Source organism: Cygnus olor, chromosome 7 (genome assembly GCF_009769625.2).
Source record: "Cygnus olor isolate bCygOlo1 chromosome 7, bCygOlo1.pri.v2, whole genome shotgun sequence".
Classification (NCBI taxonomy): domain Eukaryota; kingdom Metazoa; phylum Chordata; class Aves; order Anseriformes; family Anatidae; genus Cygnus; species Cygnus olor.
In genome coordinates this window covers 38,261,783-38,283,406 of record NC_049175.1, presented here as the reverse complement: position 1 = coordinate 38,283,406, position 21,624 = coordinate 38,261,783, and the positions used below count along the sequence as shown (strand labels likewise).

Genomic DNA, 21,624 nt, shown 5'->3' with positions numbered 1-21,624 from the left:
TGCATGTGTAAGTGACATTCAGCTAAAGTTTAGTATATTGATCAATATCATTGTATGAGTTAAATATATGAGATGGAACACAAACATGGAAAGCAGGCAATTTCTGTTCTTTTCCACTGTTTATGGAAAGTATATTTTTGTTGTGGTCCCTGCTTCTGACCTAAAAGGTGAAAGAACAAGTTAACGACTTATGCCAGGATCAGTAGCTCAATTAAAAGTGCTGAGGAAGTGATGTACAGTAGCAGAAATTTAAGGACTGAAGGGACAGCGATGCAACTGCTCCTAAGAGAACAGCAACATGGTGTGATTGACTGCTGCAAGTTGCCTGTTCAGCTAGAACGCTGATTATGTTTTCTGAAAAATGCTCTAGCTCAGAAGTGAGAGAAAAGCAAAAATGTGCAAAGGGAAACACAGCCATCCACCATGCTCCAATGTAACATGGCCCAGCACATGCGTATTTTTTTGTATACTCTGGACACTAATTTCCTGAAATCATAATTGTTAAGTGTCCTGGTTTCGGCTGGGATAGTGTTTTGTTTTGTTTTGGTTTTGGTTTTTTTTGTAGAGGCTTGTATGATGGTATGTTTTGGATTTGTGGTGAAAATAATGTTGATAACACATTGATAGTTTGGTTGTTCCTGAACAGTGCCGGCAGTAAGTCACAGACTTTTCAGCTTCTCCCACCACTCTCCCAGTGAGGAGGCTGGGGGTGCACAAGGAGCAGGGAGGGGACAGAGACAAGACAGCTGACCCCAACTGGCCAAAGGGATATCCCATACTACATGGCTTCATGAAGAACAAGAAAACTGGGGTAAAGAAGGAACAATGGGGTCTTGGCAGGGGGGAAGGGCATTTGTCTTTGGTGTTTGTCTTCCCGAGAAAGTGTTATATGTGATGGGCATTGTTTTCCTGTAGATGGCTGAACACCTGCCTGCCAATGGGAAGTAGTAAATAAATTCCCCCTTTTGCTTTGCTTGTGCACACAGCTTTTTCTTTAAGGCTGAGAGACATGGGAGTGTTTGACCTAGAAAAGAGAAGGTTCCAGGGTGACCTTATTGCAGTCTTGCAATACTTAAAGGAGGCTTATAAGAAAGATGGAGGGAGACATTTTACAAGTGCCTGTAGTGACAGGACTAGGGGCAATGGTTTTAAACTGAAAGAGGATAGATTTAGGTTAGATACAAGGAAGAATATCCTCACTGTGGAGCACTATTAGGGTAGTGAGGTACTGAAACAGGTTGCCAAGAGAAGCTGTGGATGCCCCATCCCTGGAAGTGTTCGAGTTCAGGTTGGATGGGGCTTTGAGCAACCTGGTCTAGTGAGAGATGTCCCTGCCCATGGCAGGGGGTTGAACTAGATGATCTTTAAGGGTCCTTTCCAACTCAAACCATTCTATGATTAAAAAACAGAAATAATAGTTGTCTCCTGGAGCTACGTGATCTCAAGAACATGATAGATCTTAGCTCTGCACGTTGCAAGGACATACAGTGAAAAACTTCTGTACTACAAAGCTCAGCTTCAGAACTCAAGCAGTGCTACTGGCCCTTTCTTCAGTATTCCTGCACAGTTTTCTATATCCTACCTTCTCTGCTAAAGTTGAGTTGATTTCAGAAGTTGCTATGGGCACAGAAGTTTTCCTAACAACGAGGGAATGAAGAAGGAGGATATGAATGACTCTTGATGGAGATTTTTTTAATAAACTAGTCCTTGGAAGTCTAAACAGCTCACCTGACTTGCTGCAGATGATGTTTTCACCAGGGACAGACATAAGTGCAGAAGCCTTAGGCTTTTTGTTTGTTTGTTTTAAGTAAAAATTCTGAAACAAACCAAAAAACGCACAGGCCTGCCTCTCTCTGAATCTCCACTTGGTTGAACTTCAGTCAGTTGTATGCTAAATATTATTCATTTTCCATTAGCATGTTGAAGCCATGTACCACTTCATGTTTCTGCCCAGCTAACCAAGGAGCAGTCATCAGTGTAAAACTCTCTTATCCTTATTGTGTCACATGCCAGCATAAAAATATTGGGCTTCTCTAGTTTTATTACCGGGGCAAGCAGGCTGTGGATAATAGAGGACTAACATAATAGAGGAAGGGACTAACTTTTTGGCTGGGCGTTTGACTGCAACTGCAGAGCCAAGAAACTTGTACATTCACTCAGGAGCTCAGAATCTCAAAGCCAGTGTCCACAGGACTGAGCATAATGTCTGCCATGACATTTTTTATATGAAGTGATGGTAACAAGGAAATATGCTGTAGTACTGCATTAATGATCACATCTCACTCCCTACATGGGCCAGATTTTATTTTCTGAAGCTGCCAACTGAGCAAGAGAAGGGCAATTTCTGTGTTCATCTCCAGTTTTCCTCTTAGAAACGGTGCTACATACTGCCATGACGGACAACTCACTGCCTCTTTTGTCCTGGGTTAGCATTGCTCTCTCTGAAGTCGGGTTCATGTTGGACTCTGCAGTCTCTATGGCACTGCAGCTGAACATCTCAACCAGACACTTCCTGAACTAGAAGGTTGAAACAAAGGAGATCAATCAAAACACAAGAAATTAAAAAATATTTCTATAAAGCAGTTTGTGTCTTAACTAAAACTCTTGGAAATTATCTCATTAATCAGTTGGGCGCATACAGAAATAGCCCCATTAAATATATATGCTTGTGACACCATGAAGAACTCTCAAACTGAGAAATAATGACATTCTAAAAAAGGCCCAGACTACTAGTAAGCCTCATTCTAAGAAATAATTTTCTTCTCATGCTTGTTCCTAGCCACATCTTACCGAAGAGAAGTGATCATTTCTCAGGGTTCATGAGTTGCTTTCATGCACTAATACCCAGCTATTCAAAGATGTCCTCTTTCCATTTTGTTCATATCCATGAGCACCCTACCTCAAAAGCAATTCACTGGTATTGCATTTCTAAAGAATAATAGAAACATCATGGGACAGTCTTGAAAACAGACTTTTCTTACAGAAAACTAGAATAACTGACGTTCAGTAAGGGCTGATTTCCCTTTCTAACAGCTAAACCTAATTATTATTAACATTCATATTGTAATAATGCTCCGAGGTTTACGCTATGCTCCAGTAAGTAGATATAGTGATTTTTTTCATTTTATTTTTTTAATTCTAAATGCTAGTTATTGCATTGCTGGTTAACTAACAAGTAGATAGAAATAATTCATTGTAAAGCAAGACTACATATGAAAATATGAATTTTAAAGACACTTTGAAAGCATACAGTACCTGTTTGTTCATAAAGACATAAATAATTGGATTATAAACGGTAGCTGTTTTGGAAAAGAAAGCTGGAATTGCTGCCAGACGAGGATCCAATTCAATGGAAGGATATGCAGTGACTAGGATAGAAAAGGCAGCATACGGCATCCAGCAGATTAGAAATGCAATGATCATAACAATAACCATTCTAGCCACTTGTCTTTCAGGTTTCCTGGTAGTTCCCAGCCTGCATTGAGTATCTGACACCTTTAAAGAAAAGACAGAAAATTCCAGAAAATAAACAAGGCCTTCAAACAGCAAACGTGGGGGAAGTTTAATTATCTGCCATGCTATAAGGAAAGATCTACTCTTGTCAAGTATGATAGCACATAAGGATGCTGTTACTGGACCACAGAGTGTCAGTATGAGTGCTAAGGGACATGAATTACTGTATCTTGTGATTATTCAGTTTTCCTTTGTTTACATATCTTTATATTTTTATTGCCAAAATGACAGAAAAAAAAATGCTAGGACCATCTTTGTACAGAAACATAGTTGCAGTCCAGCATGGCTGTAGCCTGTACAGGCACACCCAAGCTAGACTTAGCCAAGCCATGAGAAGTGAAGTGATGGCCCAGATTTGCTGTCCAGCCTCACAAAAGTTGATCTATCTCAAATAATTTCATGGGTGCTGCAGCAACACACCTCAAGGCAGTGCAGACATACAGACAAATTCCATCTATGAGAAAAGGAATCCTAATGATCTTAGTCAAATTAGAGATAATAGGCCTCTATTTAGAATGCCAAAATACAGAATACAATCACTCTGACAGAATGGGCAACTGGAGGTATCTGACAACATCAGTACAATAAGTTGCCTTTAAAAACATGAAACAAATTAGTGCTGTATTTTCAGGTGATACACTGTCATTTTCCATTGGCTTCAACAGAACTCTCTCAGCTTATAGCAGCTTTGGATTTGCACAAATCTAATAAAGTCAGACTTCTTGGCTTGCAGGAAAGCTGACTAGATAAGATTTTACCTATACTGGTGGGAAAAGTAGCTCTCTATTCCACTCTTCTAGTCTTTTTGAGAAATGCATTTGCTGCTGATCTGACACACCAGTTCATGTACAGCAAAATATAACAAAAACCACAATTCCATAACAAAATAAATATGAGAAGCAATCATACCTTTTAACCAGCCTTACAGTGAACTTATCTTATCTACAAAACTGTCTTCTGCACCAGTCAGCCCAAACAAAGCATTATCCTTACGAGATATTTTTTACAAGTCTCAGCAGTTTCAGATTTCTTCCAAACTTAGATTCAGGCCACTGCCAAGACATGGCTTTGAGCAACAGCTCTTGCCTTAGACTGCAGACTCTTCCATGCCAGAAATTTGAAAAGACGGGCTCATGACTGCTGTGGTTGGCATTAGCAGAGGGAAAGTATCTGCAGGGGACATAGTGCAGGAAAGGAGGCCAAGCTATCTCTGATCCCCTACCAGCACCACAGTCCCAACCTCTTTTCAGGGCCTCAAACTGAGCTTGTCTTCTCAGCCCACTCCTGTTGCCTGTTCTTGGTGTACCTCAGCTCCGGCCAACATCTGGCCACCTCATCCATAGCGTGGAAACTGCTTTGGCTTACCTTTTGAGAAGTTTTCAGCCAGCTTCAAATTTACCCCTGTCATTATGGCTACCCAACTGTAACTGCAACTGTTTAATCAAAGGCTTGATGGTGACAATTACCAAAAAGTGGGCAGTCATAGTGAGTTGCAAGAAGATGGTAAGCCTATGGGTGTTAGAAGACAGCACTCTTTGCTGTGGCTGTACAAGTTCCTTGCCACTGGTAATCTCTAGACCAGCATAAGGAGCAGTGATCAGGAGAGCCTATCAAACTCTGTGGTGCTTTATGGCCTTCACCAGAAAGTGAAGAGCAGCATCTATAATCTAATGACACCAGAATTAAAGCAGGTTTGGGGCATTTAGCAGGAATGTTCCCCCTCTCCCCACACAAACAGCTTAGATAGAGATGTTTCTACAGAGAGTGCATCATGTCATACAATGTCTTTCTGGGCAATAACTTTTTTTTTCTTTGATGACTTAGTGAAACAGAGTACTGCTAAGTAATGTTAGCTTACATGCAAAGCAACTAATGATAACTCTGAATTGCTATAGAAATCCTGATGCCAGATCTCACAACAATAATTGGCATAACATGGCCTTGTAAGCTGCCCACATTAAAGTCAGAACTGAGTGGAGATATTCCCCCTTCACCCTTGCACTGCACTCAAAATTTAACATATTTAGTACTTAAAGATGTATGTGGAAGCTAGTATCTTCTCCCTCATTTTCTATCCCCCAAGTAACTCATTGACAATACGCATTTTTGTGCCTCCCTAATTAAACTGTGTGTAGACAATCCTAATTTAGAATAACTATTATGCAAAGAATTCCACAGAGCCAAAGGAAAGAAATCTGTAGAGCATAGAAGTAGATTTTTGTTCAAGTTTCCAACACATGAAGGAAAGAAAAGGTTCAGAATATGATCTCATCATCTTAACTTTCCAGAACTGCAATTATCTCTGTATACCACTCTTTTCCTAGCTGTAACTCCTTTGCTGATCCCAAACTCTACAGGCTACACCCTTTCCTGGGTATTTGCATAGTCCATTGCACAATGAAGCCTCATGCTTAATGACACTTCCTGTTACTGGGGCAACATTTCTTTTTATTTTTGAGGCTAGATACATTAATTTTAATCTTCGAGAGCAGGCAGTAATTCCCTTGTCTTTCTCACATACACAACATGTGCATATATACACATGCTTGCAAATGGTCTCATTTTTTGCCCAGACTTATGTCATGTCCCCTCGCCCCCCCTTTTTTTTTCTCAGCTGGGAAAATTGCAAGATAATTGCTGGCAAACTTACTGCTTTGCACTGATCTGCTTGTCAGATACCAAGTGCATCTGACCCCCTCACAAGCCTATTTAAGATAGCCAGCTGGTGATTAAGGTATCATGAGTGGTGCTAGCTTGGCCTCCCAGCCCTGAGCACATGGCATGGTTAGAGCAGGTGCGGTGGTCACTGCATGCTCCATACTCACAGTCAGGGTTGGGCTGCTACTGTTTTGACAAAGCCATGTTGTTCTTATTCAGTTCCAGTGTGTTCCAGACTGCTCTGTTAGTAGCTCTGAGCATCTCTTTCCCCCTTCATTGGCACTTAACCCTTCACAGTTTTTAGTGGCAGTTTCATGAGTTAGTCCGTTTTCCTTAACATGCATATTTAGCAACTCTTTTATTTATTTATTTTTAAGTGTTCCCCTGGATAGTTCTTTTGGCTCTGTTTCATCTTTGTTTCATACAAGTCTGCCCTCCTCAGCTATGGCTTTTTATGGATGCCAGTAGATTGCTCTCTCAAAACCCTAGAACACTAAACTGCTAAGGAACCATGTACTGGCGCTTTATCTCACCAACAAGATAACACTCTAATAATCATTTAGCTCCATTATAAACTGCTAATTAAATCTTTTCCTAAAGATTCACTTCCTTCATTACATTTGCAATTGTACTGAAAGCTACTTTTGGAATTGTAGAGCAAAGGTAACTGTGACTGAGGGACTAGCAGACTTCACTAAGACAGAACAATGCCCTTCAGGACAGAATCTGAACTGTGGCAACCATGGGGCATGGGAGTCAAAATCCTGTAAGAAGGTTGTTTGAGAACATCAGGACTCCAGTTCTGATGCCTGTGTCTCTTTCTGTTCACTGTAATCAGATTTTTAAAAATGAGTTTAGTTGTGAGATACAGCCTCGTGGCAATTATAAATTTACAAAAATATATCACAGGCAGTTAGCTGTTCTTAGGTCAATCTTTCCATTGCATTCAGAAGACATCCTGACCTAACCCAAATGCCAAGACAGACCATTCACTGACTTCTACGGTTGGACTAGATGATCTTAGAGGTCTTTTCCAACATTAATGATTCTATGATTCTTCTGTCATCAACAATGACTCTTCCTTTCATTGCCTCTCTTGTTTCTCACCTTGTCTGCTTTGTTTCTTCCCTACGGCCTCTTAAGTGGTTGTCCCAGAGGAAGGAAATAGCCCTTTTCGTACACCTTCTGATGCATCTCACTAGCACGTTAGCTACTGCTCTTGCAGACTCATCACAGCACTGGATGATTTGCACGTGGTCTCAGTTCCTTGACATCCCCTCTGTAGGGTTACTATCCACCCCTTTCATGCTCTGCTGCCAGGCCACCCATGGGCTTCTCCTCCCAGGGACAGCCTCCTGGAGGTGGCCCTTTCCTGTCCCTGCAGGGAGGGACACCCACCACCCACAGTTCCACCACGACTGCCCCAGGCAGGAGCAGGAGCCCTGCAAGGCTGCATGCCTAGGGTAGCTGCCTGCCCACTCCCAAGTCAGGTGTCAGTGCTCCCTTTTCTAACAAGCACACCATCCTCCCTCGCAGCAGTGAGCAGCCTGCATCAACAGCAAGGAGGTCTGGCTCCCCTGGCTCTCTCATCATCCCTTTTCCTCTGTAGGTAGGTTAGGACAGAGAAATATAAAATACTAATAAAAGTTCTGGATGTTCGTAATAACAGACTTACAGTTTTACAAGCTACCTCAGAAGAGTCTGACATCAAGAATGTTTTTCTTCAAGCATCTCCATCCCTTGAAATTCACTTCTCCCACCCTTGCACCAACAGATACCTCACCATGGGAGCTATGAGCAGCAATGCACACTTGCTGCAATTCACATTCAATTTTGGAAATTTCTCATGTTTAAAACCAGCCTCTCCCAGCCATTTCACCTTCTTTCTCCTAAATGCATCCTGAAGGAAATCAAGAAAAGTCTATTTAGAGGAATAATGATGTCACCTGGAATATGCATGGCCCAACCTAAATTTTCTAAGGAGAAAATGATTTTTTTTTCTGCATTTTCCTTCTGTTTTGTTTTACTCAAGGAAAACAGCATTTAAATAAAAGCAGGCATTTGACTATCCCAAATACTTCTAAAACATCAGTAGATTGAAGCTATTTACTGCATTTGTTACTGAAGCAATAAGAAAAGGCAGCTTTGCAGTAAATAGAAATAACAATATTGTCACAAAATACTGTACCAAATAGGAATTTTCTAGCTCTATTGTCTTTTTCAATTTTTGCATATTCTCTTTTATGTCAGGTCAGCATAATCATTAAATAAAATTTAAAATTATTCCTCAAGAATCAATGTTCCTGGACAGTGTTCCTGTTTAATTACTAAATGGCATTGCATTACATTTACAAATGCTACATGTTATTCTGCCCTCATGTATTACAAACTTTTAGTCAGCACTCTTACAACTTACAAATGCAGACATTTTAAGCTACATTCTGAGTTGCCTGGTTTGAATCTGAAAAACTGCCACTGAACTGAATTGCAATTGTAAATAAACCAATACTGGTTCATCCAGCTTCTTTATTTATGAGGCAGACATTTTTTCTAACATATGATGTTTGGCTAATGAGACATACTCATAAGTGATCAAACTTGGACACTGAAAAATCATTTCTAACCATAGCATGGATTTCTGTTTGTAATTATAATTATTTAACAAAGCATGACAAGTGAGTGTATTTGCTGCCTGGAAATCTGACGTCTGATCATTATGGAAATTTGAACACAAAAATTCCAAATGATTACATACATACGCATTTCAAAATTTTACTTATTAGTGCTTCTTCTTACCTTTCTTAGCTTCTGCATCAGTTTTCCATAGGATACCAAAATTACCAATAAAGGCACTATAAAACAGGTGGTGAAAAATGCAATAATGTAGGTATGATCAGTATAAGCTCCCGAATACCTGTATAAAACACAGAATACATTGTGGATGTATTACTAATGTGTTCTGATTATTTTCCTGAAGAGTTCATTTTGCTCTTTAAAGGTGTTACTAATATTTTTGTTAACTGTTTTTAATCAAACCGCCCTGTACAACTCTAGTCAAATCACCAGATGGAGCCCTGGGCCATCTCCCTAGCACTGGGCTAGGAAACATTTTCTTTGTAGGATCACAGACACAGAACTATAGAATTGTGGGGTCTGTTCAGGTGGGAAGGTACACATAATCCAACCTCCTGCTCAACGTGATGTCAACTACGGGGGTAGAACAGGTTGCACAGGGCCTTGTCCAGACTTCTAAAAATCTTTTAGTCCTCTTTGAATCCTGACAAAAACCGCAAGGTATGGGACAGTTATCTTCATTAGATACAAAAGCTTCTTCTTTTAGAAAATGATATATATATATACACACACACATACACATATGCTTTTATCCTGTTCTTGGTAATTTTTTCTTGGTTTTGTTATAGCTTTGTCTACCTCTAGTTTTGCCTGGAAGTCCACCATCTTTAAGCCTTTCCTTTAAACTCCTGCCTTTGAGAAGTCATGAGCTGTAAGTGTAATTTCTTCACCATACTCTGCAAGGATGGCCTTACCAGTTAGGCTCGCAAGTAGTTCCAATCTTACTGGTGGTGTAGCTGCTCCAACCCATAGTTGGTGGGATGGTCCAAAGGAAGGAAAAGGTCCACACAAAGGCAATACCTAAGGCAGCATGCTTCCCCTTCAAGCGCATATTTCCCAGTGGGTGGCAGATCACTATGTACCGCTCAAAAGCCAAAAGCGCAAGAGACCAGAGAGCAACAATACCTACAGTGAGAAAACACAGTCAGCATAAAAAATCAGATAGATTCACTGAAAATCAAACACTATCCCACATCACAGAGTCACAGAATCATTTATGTTGGAGGTATATCTGGAGGTCACCTAGTCCAGCCCCACACACCTTAAGCCAGATCCACAGAACAGGTCGTCCAGGACTACGTCCAGTTAGGTTTTGAACATCTCCACAGATGGAGACTCCACAGCTTCTTTGCAGTGGAGACTCCAACAGTTCTTTGCAACCTGTTGCAGCATTTGACCACCCACCATATCAGGAACATTTTTCATCAATCCAAGTTTTCAAAGGATGTGCAATTCATGTGCATTATTCTAATATTTTATTAAGAATACAAGATTTCCATACTTGTCTAATTTGTCAGTAATAATGACTACAAACCCAAGCAACTAATTGGACCTTTTAACTCACAATGACTTTTTTTATTCTGTTCTACTCTGAAAAGCTGCAAATTACATATAACTTCCAAATTAACAAATGAAGACATATCTTCAAAACACTATTTTTGCAAGAAATGTCATATTTTGGACTGTCGAAAAACTCTAGCCTACAGACAGCTGCCCACAGCATTAAGGTATCACTTTACTAAAGACCACCTGGTTGTTCACCAAAATCTTGAAACAGCCTGACCTTAACTCCATGAGACATGCCTTCCATGCCACAAACTGGTAGAATACCATTGCCCCTCACAGATAATCCTTCTGTGTAGCTTAATCAACCTGAGAGCAACAGTGGGATTCCTCTTCAGGTTGAAGACCAGCAATGTGTTTTGATTCAGAGAAGTGACTGAGTTAAAAGACTGGCTTCACTATGCAGCTTCTAAAACAGAACCCAAATATCACTTGGCAGAGATACAAAAGCTCTGTAGGAGGCAGGAATGAATTTATATGTTCAAGTAATTAGATGTTCAATTTTAAAACTGTTTTCATATTTACTCTGCAGAGGTATATTTACACAGTGTACTGGTGACAATTTTCCCTTCTAGAGTACTTTAATACATTTTATGTAGTTAGCAAAACAAAGACAAGATAAACAATCACAGAAAGATTCAGGTGCGAGGGGTGACAGTTACAGGCATGCCATAGTTCCTCATAACCACTGGAAGACAGCTAACATAAGACGTTTCAGTGTCCTAATATTTTCCACAGTTTTAGAACAGCTATTTGTTCTCTCTCTCTCTCTCTCGTTTAACCACATACACACACCTAGACACAAACCTTGAAAATAGTTGCACATAGTGATTTTTTTCTCACAGTTTTACCCACAATCCTGCTATTCTATTAGCAAGTTTTTTCTCATTATATTAAACATATTCAGTGAACAGTATACAAGCAACAAGCCACTGATATATGACAGCAAAAGTGCTGCATGTTATTCACTCACGCATGAGGTACACCACAGAACATGTGTAACTGGGGAAAGATCCAATGCATTCGAAGGCATGCAAAGTCAGAGAATCAGGAAGCTGCAGGAGAGTTAGTAGAATACATTAAAGGAAGTTCAAAGACAAAATGTATAACTACCAACAAAATCAAGCTTACCAAAAAATGTGACAGCAAATCCTTCCAGTACACAAGCCCAGTATCCCATATAAAAATAACCTTTTAGATTGGCTAAAAAGCTGATGGTGCCACCAGTCAATGAGACCAGAAAATCAGCCACAGATAAATTCACTATAACATAATTGACAGGTTGTCTCAACTGCTTGAACTTAAAAGTTACCAGGATCACAGCCAGGTTCTCAGCAAGTGACAGGGAGGTCACCACCAGCATTACTGCTGCCAGAAGCCTGAAGTGCCAGGGCTGGATGGAATCCAAGGGACGACGAAAGGGATCCCATCTGCCAGGACCAGAGAAACCAGACAACAGCGACTCATTTCCAAGTGCTCTGAATGCATCCATTTTTTTCTCTCACTAGTGAAAATAATATTGGAGAATATTGGAGTTTCTAATCTGTAAATAAAGTTCAGGATTAAAAGGAGAAATTTTCTGTCTCCAACAGAAAGGTAAAAACACTCTCCATGTTTCTGCTTTCTGGTAATAATCCAGGAAACAAAGTTTTGGTCAGAGGAAGGTTTAATGCTGTGCAGTGCATGTGGGAACAGGGATAAGCAAGGGAATCTATTAGAGAGACTTGTACCCCTCTCTGCTGGTAGTCTCCTGCCCCTCTCCAGCTGCAGCTGATACTGTCTTTGTCTCTAATAAAGCCAGCTATAGAAGCTGCAGGTTCCCTCCTTCTGTACCAGCCAACAGCAGTGATTGGAGCAGATATCCCTCAGATCATCCCTACTCTGTGGGGAAAAACAAAACATTTGCTTGAATCCTTCCCTGACCTCTAGCACTGTGAAAATGAAGCTTTCCTTTTGCTAGTAATGAGGGTGGAGTGATCTTCCCCGTGCCCTGCACTGCTGTCAGCACAGCAAAGGGGGAGGCTCCCACCTGACTCATTTGCTTGAAGAAGGGCTGCCCTGCAAAGACTAACACTGGACTACCACAGCAGCTCTAAACTTGGCAGGGAGGCTGCATTCTAAAACCCTGCTCACATCTCAGGCTAACTTATGGCCCCAGAACTGAAGCTTCTGATAAGTTTTCTGTGTTATTTAGTGCAATTTCAGTTAGTTTCTCCTAGAGACTGTACAGCTGTTATCCCTGATGAAGGCATAATGATTATAACCACAGTTTTAGTGCTAAAATCTCAAAGACGCAGCACGGTATTTTAAAGATAGAGCCTGTGAATACATTGAAAGAAATAAAATCAGTACAGCACGACAATAGACAGTAGAAAAATTAATAGCTAGTCAGATATTTCTGAGAAAAATGACTGGATGTATCTGAATTATAAATAAGAATGATCATTAGCAATTATGCATAAGCAATCCAGTTTCCATCCTGGAGGCTTCACAATTTGGACATGCACCATATACAACACACGAATAAAAAAACAGGAGCTGAACTGAAAGTAAGAACGAGCAATGCTACCTATCCATGCATTCCTCTGAGTTTATATTTGCTTTAGTTTGTACATGAAACACTTAACATAGGTTGAAATCTTTTGGTATGCATGAATAGAATCAAAAGAGCTTCTGGGCACAGGCAGAAAGAGTTATACATCAGAAGATTTCAGAATATTTCAAACAACAAAAATTAACAGCAACTTATAATTAAAATATCTTTTTGATATTTTAAAATAGCTTTAACATACTCATTTGAAAGGAAAAGACAGAGCTTAAGCAGAACAAATCTAGTAACAAAAATACTCACAAAATAACGCTTATTCAACAGAAATATTAAAAAATTCCAAGCATCAAAAAAAGAAAGATCAAAACACAGTGACATTTAAATGCCTGCAGCAGATCCTTGTATGGCATGATTCATCATAGTTCCATTGCCTGAATACTACAACAGAAAATCTCGACCAGTAGTTTAAAATCAAGTTCAAATATTATGTTCCTTAAAATGACACGTTAAATTCTCGTGGGTGTTAAAATGAAACTAGAGTTCTGAATTAAAATATAACAGAGAAGGTAGTATCTGGATTTCTCTAACACATAAATCCATTTCCTGTTCATTGACACCCCTTTAAAGAATGGATAACTGTTGTTTCCAGTTATTTTGTTGTTTTATGCTGTGATATTATTCAAGTTGCTTGCATGAGTAATGATTCTGATTACAGTTTAAATGCATTGTCTTTGTCTTGTGAGTCCTCTGTTTAGAATCCTTTAGAAATATTCTTATACTGTCTCGGTTGCCCAGTTTGCTTTTGTTTTGCTTCTTCAACAGATCAACTGAAAGTGATTCTCTGTGACATGCTCTCTTATTACAACTTACAGCATTTCCACTTTTTATAGTACAATAGGTTTGAATTTGCTACTGCTCTTGCACTGAAGGCTTTTGTTTGTCCAAATAATACAGACAGAAGTTTTTGCAATTTTGTTGTGAGACTTTCTGAAATCAGAAATTTAGAAAGACAAAGTATTGCCTTGTGAACACAGGGAGACCAGGATCATCCCAGGTCAATTGCCTCCATTTAAAGAGACAGCTGTTCTCCAGCAGAATCACAGAATTCTTGAGGTTGGAAGGGACCTCTGGAGAACACCTGATCCAACCCTTCTGCCAAGCAGGGTCACCCAGCACACATGGCCCTGGATCTCATCCAGGTGGGTTTTGAATAACTCCAAAAGAGGAGACTCCATAATCTCTCTGGGCAACCTGTGCCAGTGCTCTGTCATCCTTACAGTAAAGAAATGTTTTCTCATATTCAGCCACTACTTCCTGTATTTCAGTTTGTGCCCATTGCCTCTTGTCCTGTTGCTGGGCACCACCGAAAGGAGTCTGGCCCCATCCTCTTAACACCCTCCCTGCAGATATTTGTACACATTGATAAGATTATAACACAAGATCTTCAGTCCCTCTTATAAAGATCTTGGTTTCCATTAGTGCCAACTTCCCTTTCCTGGACTTTCATATACTGAAAGTTCACTGATAAACTTGGAGCACATGCAAACCTGTCTTGAGAGAGCTTGGCATATCCCACATCGCCTTTTTAGCAAAGGTGTTCCTGACTGACACTTACTAAGAGGTAAGCTGGTAGACAACAAAACAACCTCAGGCTGTTGTATAAACAGCAGCTGATTGGAGCAGGAACATACAGTCAGTGAGGTGAGGAGAAAGTGTAAGTAATAGCACTTGTGTAATGCACCTGCAGTAATTCCAGTTATAAGACAAAATCAGGATGACAAGAACTGTGCTGAGACCATACCTGGTGTCTGAAATTGTATGTGGCAATTTGTGCATTAGCCCTGCATTTCCCATTCCAGGACACAGACATGGAAATGAGCTATAAGGTCAGTGCGATACTTCAGGTGGTGCCCTTGAATAGGTTCACTCAGCTGATTTTAAGCATGTGACAGACAATCCCAAGATGCTGCTATCAAATGACAGCATTGGCTTTCACTCCTCAAAGTGATTGTGGAAGATTTACATGGTCTCCAAGAAGGATTTGGTTGTCACATTTAATTAGCACAAACAGCATTTTCTGCTTTACAGATGTTTTGTAGGAATCTGAAATGAACGATTCCACTTTAAGAAAAACCAAACTAACTCTGTAGTACATGAATGCTGATCTCATGAACTGACTTGGCTACTCTAGAAGTTTTCTATAAAAAATACAACCGTGGATTCAGACACTTGTCTTTTTTATGAACAAATGGTATTGACCCAATGCACCTGCACAGACTGCTTTCATCACACATGCAAACTCTGTACCTTTACAGCAGCTAGCCTATGAGCCAATAAGTAGGCTGAAGCTAGTATTTTTCCTTTGTCTTCAGTGCCCATGAAATCTTTAAATGCAAAACAATGCTCCTGACCCCACTGCAAACAGCACAAGCAGAGGTGTCTTTGACCATACACCATTTCACTTCTGCATGCCTTTAACAACATGACATGAAATTAGGTCAGAAGACCACTAAGACCTCTATATACTTTTTAGTTTAATATCCTGCCATTGCCAGGCCATTACATTAACCACTTCTTCAGTGGCACCATGTTAATTTTTGGAAGGTTTATGTTCTTTTGGTCCAGTCTGTCCTGCTCAACTTGAAAATTAAAACGTAAGGGCCTGATACCAACAGAGATCAGGATAAGACTGGGTAGTATCAAACATTTATGAAAACAAAAAATAATTACATTCCAGGCTACAAAATAAAAATAGGGAAAGAAAGTACCTGGTATATTTCACAGGGAGCAAGGCAGGGAGTCAATTAGAGACATGCTTTATCTCTGTAACTAAGAATTAGCATAGTCAGGAGGTAATCCAGGTAGACAGAACAGGAGATTTTAATTTTGAATTGAACAGAGTGTACAGTATTTACTTGCTGATTTTGTTGAAAAACATTAATACCCACCCACTGATACAGATCATCTTAAACCATTCCAAAACCTGTGGGCCTTGCCTAAGCTTTCCTGCAGGGGAGCTGTGGTTGCACATCCAGCATGGGAGAGCTGCCCCAGCTCCTGGCACAGGGAGCCCTGCAGGGGCCCACGGCCGGCACAGGCTCGTGGTGGAAGAGGCTGTAAAAGATGGTGGAAGCTGGTGAGGAAGAGCCAGGCACACCATGGGCAGGTGCAGGGTGTGTGGCCTGGGGAGAAGCTGGAGAGCAGGTGTTCCTTGGGCTGGCGGGTAGGGAGAGGCTTTGGGCACACAAAGGAAGGAAAGTGGCTGTAAGGAGCTGATGAGGACCTCTTCGATTTCAAAGCAAAGTAAAATTTTAAACATATCGAACAGAAATCAGTTTTACCAGTTCTAAGCTACTGTTTTTTAAAATAATATATAACAAAAACAGCAGTGAGATCTATGAATGACTTTGGAAGAATTACAGAATCACAGAATCATCTAGGTTGGAAGAGACCTCCAAGATCACCTAGTCCAACCTCTGACCTAACACAACAAGTCCTCCACTAAACCATATCACTAAGCTCTACATCTAAATGTCTTTTAAAGTCCTCCAGGGATGGTGACTCAACCATTTCCCTGGGCAGCCCATTCCAATGCCTAACAACCCTTTCGGTAAAGAAGTTCTTCCTAATATCCAACCTAAATCTCCCCTGGCACAACTTTAGCCCATTCCTCCTCATCCTGTCACCAGGCACGTGGGAGAATAGACCAACCCCCACCTCGCTACAGCCTCCTTTAAGGTACCTGTAGAGTGCGATAAGGTCGCCCCTGAGCCGCCTCTTTTCCAGACTGAACAGCCCCAGCTCCCTCAGCTGCTCCTCGTAAGCCTTGTTCTCCAGACCCCTCACCAGCTTCGTTGCCCTTCTCTGGACTCGCTCGAGCACCTCGATGTCCTTCTTGTAGCGAGGGGCCCAAAACTGAACACAGTACTAGAGGTGCAGCCTCAGCAGAGCTGAGTACAGGGGGACAATCACTTCCCTAGCCCTGCTGGCCACCCTGTTTCTTATACAAGCCAGGATGCTGTTGGCCTTCTTGGCCACCTGAGCACCATGCTGGCTCATATTCAGCTGACTATCAACCAATACTCCCAGGTCCTTCTCTGCCAGGCAGCTTTCCAACTACTCATCTCCCAGCCTGTAGCTCTGCTTGGGGTTGTTGTGCCCCAGGTGCAGGACCCAGCACTTGGCCTTGTTGAATCTCATACAGTTGGCCTCAGCCCATCGGTCCAGCCTATCCAGATCCTCCTGCAGAGCCTTCCTACCCTCGAGCAGATCAACACACGCACCTAACTTGGTGTCGTCTGCAAACTTAGTGAGGGTACACTCGATCCCCTCATCCAGATCATCGGTAAAGATATTAAAGAGAACTGGCCCTAGTACTGAGCCCTGGGGGACCCCACTAATGACCTGCCTCCAACTGGATTTAACTCCATTCACCACGACTCTTTGGGCCTGGCTACCCAGCCAGTTTCTAACCCAACAAAGCGTACGCCAGTCCAAGCCAAGAGCAGCCAATTTCTTGAGGAGAATGCTGTGGGAAACGGTGTCAAAAGCCTTACTGAAGTCAAGGTAGACCACATCCACAGCCTGTCCCTCGTCCACCAAGCATGTCACTGTCATAGAAGGAGATCAGGTTAGTCAAGCAGGACCTGCCTTTCATAAAACCATGCTGACTGGGCCTGATCACCTGGTGGCCCTGCAAGTGCCGCATGATGACACTCAAGACAATCTGCTCCACGAGCTTCCCTGGCACTGAGGTCAAACTAACAGGCCTATAGTTTCCTGGGTCAACCTTCCAGCCCTTCTTGTAGATGGGCGTCATGTTTGCTAGCCGCCAGTTGACTGGGACCTCCCCTGACAGCCAGGACTGCTGATAAATGATGGAAAGCGGCTTGACCAGCTCTGTTTATATGAATTTTTCAACATTCTGTGTTTGATAAAGTCGTTCCAATCACATCTTTAAAAAGAATATAGAAATATATTTCACAGTAGTATTTTTAAAAAACACTTATATTAAGGCCACATTTTATTCTGCCTTCAGTATGGGAGTTTCCAATCTATTGCTTACATGCAAAGAGAAGCTGAAGACAATGTACAAGCATTTAAATCAGAAATTTTGGTGATTTATGCATAGGAATTATTGCACATTACATTACAGATCTAGAAACCATAACTTTCAGACTACATAAGTAAATAGACTTTTGCTGAGTCCAATTAATCATAGAAACAAAAAGGCTGTGTCTGGCAGGGTCCTCTGGAGATTTCCAGTCCAAGACCCTGCTCAAAGCTTTAGCAGGTTGCCTGGAGCTGTGCCCAGCCAGGTTTTGAATATCTTCCTGGATGGACACTCCACAATCTCTCAGGGCAACCTGTGCCAGTCCTTGACAATCTTCATTGTAAAAAAAAAAAAAGACTTTTTTTTTATCTGAGAATAAAAAGTTAGTTACTATTTCACACTAATCATGAGAGAAGTTTATGAAACCAGGTTATTATGAAACTGCATTTAATGTTTCTATTCCCAGGAGAGCACCTGCAAAATCTAACAGCAAACTTCACTTGAGAATCATGTTTAATCGGGACTGCTCTGATTAATCTCACTTACCTATCATCAATATAGGCCCACTCTCTTTTAGAAACTTGAAACTTGAGTGTAAGCAATGGGCTTTCTATTCAGTGAAACTTCTGAAAATTTACATAAGTATTCTCCTGCTGCTGCCCAACTAAACTGAAATCATTCGGAGTGTTACTTGAGAGATGGGAGCAGAGGACTGAGTTGTTACTCCTGTGCAGTACCATATGATTATAAAGACATAGTAAAGAACCTTCATAAAACATGATGCAGAAACTTCTGTGGAAAGATACTTTATCTAAATGAAGAGTCTGAACATACAAGAGTCAATGCCAAAGTCATCATCAGTAAAGTGAGCTTTTCCAGTTAATCAGGCTGTGTTACTGAAGCATTTGTTTCTAGGTGGCCAGTTTGCTTGTGAGTGTGCCAGCACAGAAGATAATCCAGATGTTGGCAACTTTTTTTTTTTTTTAACTGTTTTGCTCCATCCATTTCTTTTTTAGCTGCAGATTTATTTTCTCACTGTAACTGAAAACCAGAAATTATACTTTTGAAGTCCATTCTCAGAAAACACTGAATTACCATAATGGAAATATTTTGGCATTGCCCTTTTAAGTGACAGGGAGGAATTATTTTGTTCTCTTGCTTATTAAAAGAACTGAAGTGGAGAATTTTTCTTCAAAAGATAAATACTGTGTACAAAAGAGGTGTGCTACACTGGGAAAGGTACCAGGATAGTTGCAGGAATTTCATTAACCAACAATATATAACAAAGCTGGTAACTAAACAAAACGTGTTCTATTAACTATGAATAAGAAACTAATTCAAATACAAAAAGTGCATACTAAGCACCAGAAAAGGAAATAATTTGTTAGCAGGCTGTATTTACTTAAGACATGTTAATAATATCTTCCAGTTTGGGGCCTCATCTGAGCAGGTAAGACTGTTTAACTTCTGATAGCTCAGTGCTTTGTAAAACATAGTAAAATTGAGTTCCTTCAGCAATACATAAAGGCAGTTAAGTAAAAGGCAACGACAGGATAGTTTTTATTGATTATGACTGAACATCACCATGAAAGCTTTTCCACAGACTTTTTACAGTTTTTCACTTACCTGCATTCACAGAATGGCCAAGGTTGAAAGAGACCTCTAAAGATCATCTAGTCCAACCCCCCTGCCAAGCAGGATCACCTAGAGCACCTTGTGCAGGATGGCACCCAGGTGGGTTTTTAATATCTCCAGAGAAGGAGACTCTACAGCCTCTCTGGGAAACCTGTTCCAATGCTCTGTCATCCTCCCAGTAAAGAAGTGTCCCCTCATATTGAGCCGCAAACTCCTGTGCTTCAGTTTGTGCCCATTGCCTCTCGTCCTGTTGCTGGGCACAATGGAAAAGAGACTGGCTTCATCCTCTCAACACCTTCCCCTCAGATATTTATATACATTAATGAGGTCTCCCCTCAGTCTTCTCTTTTCCAGGCTAAACAGGGCCACAAGGGCATATTGCTGACTCATGGTCAACTTGGTGTCTTGACCATGACTCACAGTTCCCTCTCTGCAGAACTGCTCTCTAGATGGTCAACCCCCAGCCTGTACTGGTAGTTGGGGTTATTCCTCCCAAAGTGCAGGAACCTGTACTTATCCTGGTTGAACTTCATGAGGTTCACTGACATGATATGAATCTTAAAACTCTAGTAAAATAAATAGTTGTTTCAACAATGATCAATAAAGTAAATTTGCATTGGAAGTGCTGGGCATGTCATTACGATCAAGAAAACTCTTAAATAATTCATTTTTTCCTCAGAAACTATACATTCCCCAAAAGATCAGTGAGAATTTTTATCCATTATATTCACCTGGTGGTTCAAAAATAAAAATACTGTTCATGTGATAGCTCTCATTTAAGTGTTTTTTTCTATTCTGAAATCCTTGTTCAGAGGAAAGAGGACTGAATTGTGCAAGCAATCGTACTGTCTTGAGGGGATCATGTAAGTGATATTCTGTCACCTTAATAACCATTATTAAAAAGTTTGTTATTCAATAAATCAAAAATATTTTGTCTGTTTTGCAGTTTCTGAAGACAGTATATAGGAATGCCTTAAACTTGGTACTAGATTGAGACCAAATCTTTAAAGACATTTGCATTCTGGTGCTAAAGTCTGTACCCTGGCCCACATTGTTAGTCTTATGTGGTGACAGTCAATGAAGAGTACTTTAATTTGTTGTATGGTCTAAGGTCCAGGATCCACATAGCAGAATATCAATGAGCCACTCTGCATACTCATCTGCACACCCACTTGCTTACTTATCCCAGTGCAGAAAAGATGATGCTATGCTACTATCAAAACTTCAAGTTTTATGGCACCTGTAATCCTACTTGAAAGTTATGTAAATGTTTTCATTATTTCAGTACCTATTGCTAAAAACAAAAACTTATTCTAAAGCAGCAAGCACACCACTGGCCTATGTACTTGTTTATATCCATTTGTTTAGCTAGAACTTTACAACTGGTTCTGTAATGAGAAATAGTAGCCATCTCTTGCCTTCTACTTTAATCTGCATTTGAAAATTTATGCATTTTAGTGATCTCTGGATTCAGATCTGAGCCTCATGATCGTCTCCAGTTCCTCAGGTAGTTTTCCAAAGCAATTCTCTGATGAAACAGTCAATGAAAGCTACCTATCTAGACAATTGTATCACATTAGTGTATCTCATTAGATATAAATCAAACATAGCATGACCTTACCTTCTACTAAAATTTATTTATATTTCTTTAGCACCAACTTTTATTCTCTCATTGATAAATTTCATGATATGAGATGGATGGTATTATGTTAGCACCTACCCTGAGAGATTATTGAGGAAAGAGGAGAAACACTAAATCCCTATCTGTCATTTAACAACACACCATATCTTTGCATCTATCCATCATCTATCTTTGGTTGGGGATGTTTTATAGGATTTTTCCTCAGGAACAAGAAGTTAGCCTCATTTCTGTATGGTTCTTTTTCAATATAAGCATAACTTGAAACTTCTCTCACTGTCACTGAAATTGTTTTTAAAGCCTATGCTCATGAACACAATGCTACTGAAACATCATGTAGGAGACCAGATTAAGGCTTTATGAAGGTGATCCCTTGTTAGG

At 40.5% G+C, this 21,624-nt stretch overlaps 1 protein-coding gene across 1 annotated transcript; it reads right to left on the bottom strand.

Moving 5' to 3' along the window:
- Positions 1–251: 251 nt before the first annotated feature.
- LOC121073391 (vertebrate ancient opsin-like) lies at positions 252–11,907 on the bottom strand. Its single transcript, XM_040564238.1, has 5 exons — positions 11,500–11,907; positions 9,720–9,930; positions 8,968–9,085; positions 3,256–3,495; positions 252–2,517 (listed from the first exon to the last, which is right to left on the bottom strand). Exons 1-5 carry the CDS (start codon positions 11,858–11,860, stop codon positions 2,287–2,289), a joined length of 1,161 nt encoding a protein of 386 aa, XP_040420172.1. The 5' UTR covers positions 11,861–11,907; the 3' UTR covers positions 252–2,286.
- Between the last annotated feature and the right edge of the window lie 9,717 nt (positions 11,908–21,624).

What these genes read in the sequence shown, in the direction of transcription:
- LOC121073391 (XM_040564238.1), bottom strand. Translation starts at nt 11,860, where the DNA reads ATGGATGCATTCAGAGCACTTGGAAATGAGTCGCTGTTGTCTGGTTTC. An exon ending in ATTTGCTGTCACATTTTTTG is followed by an intron (nt 9,931 to 11,499) that starts GTAAGCTTGATT and finishes TTCTCACTGTAG; the next exon opens with GTATTGTTGCTCTCTGGTCT. An exon ending in TGATGCAGAAGCTAAGAAAG is followed by an intron (nt 3,496 to 8,967) that starts GTAAGAAGAAGC and finishes TTTTCTTTAAAG; the next exon opens with GTGTCAGATACTCAATGCAG.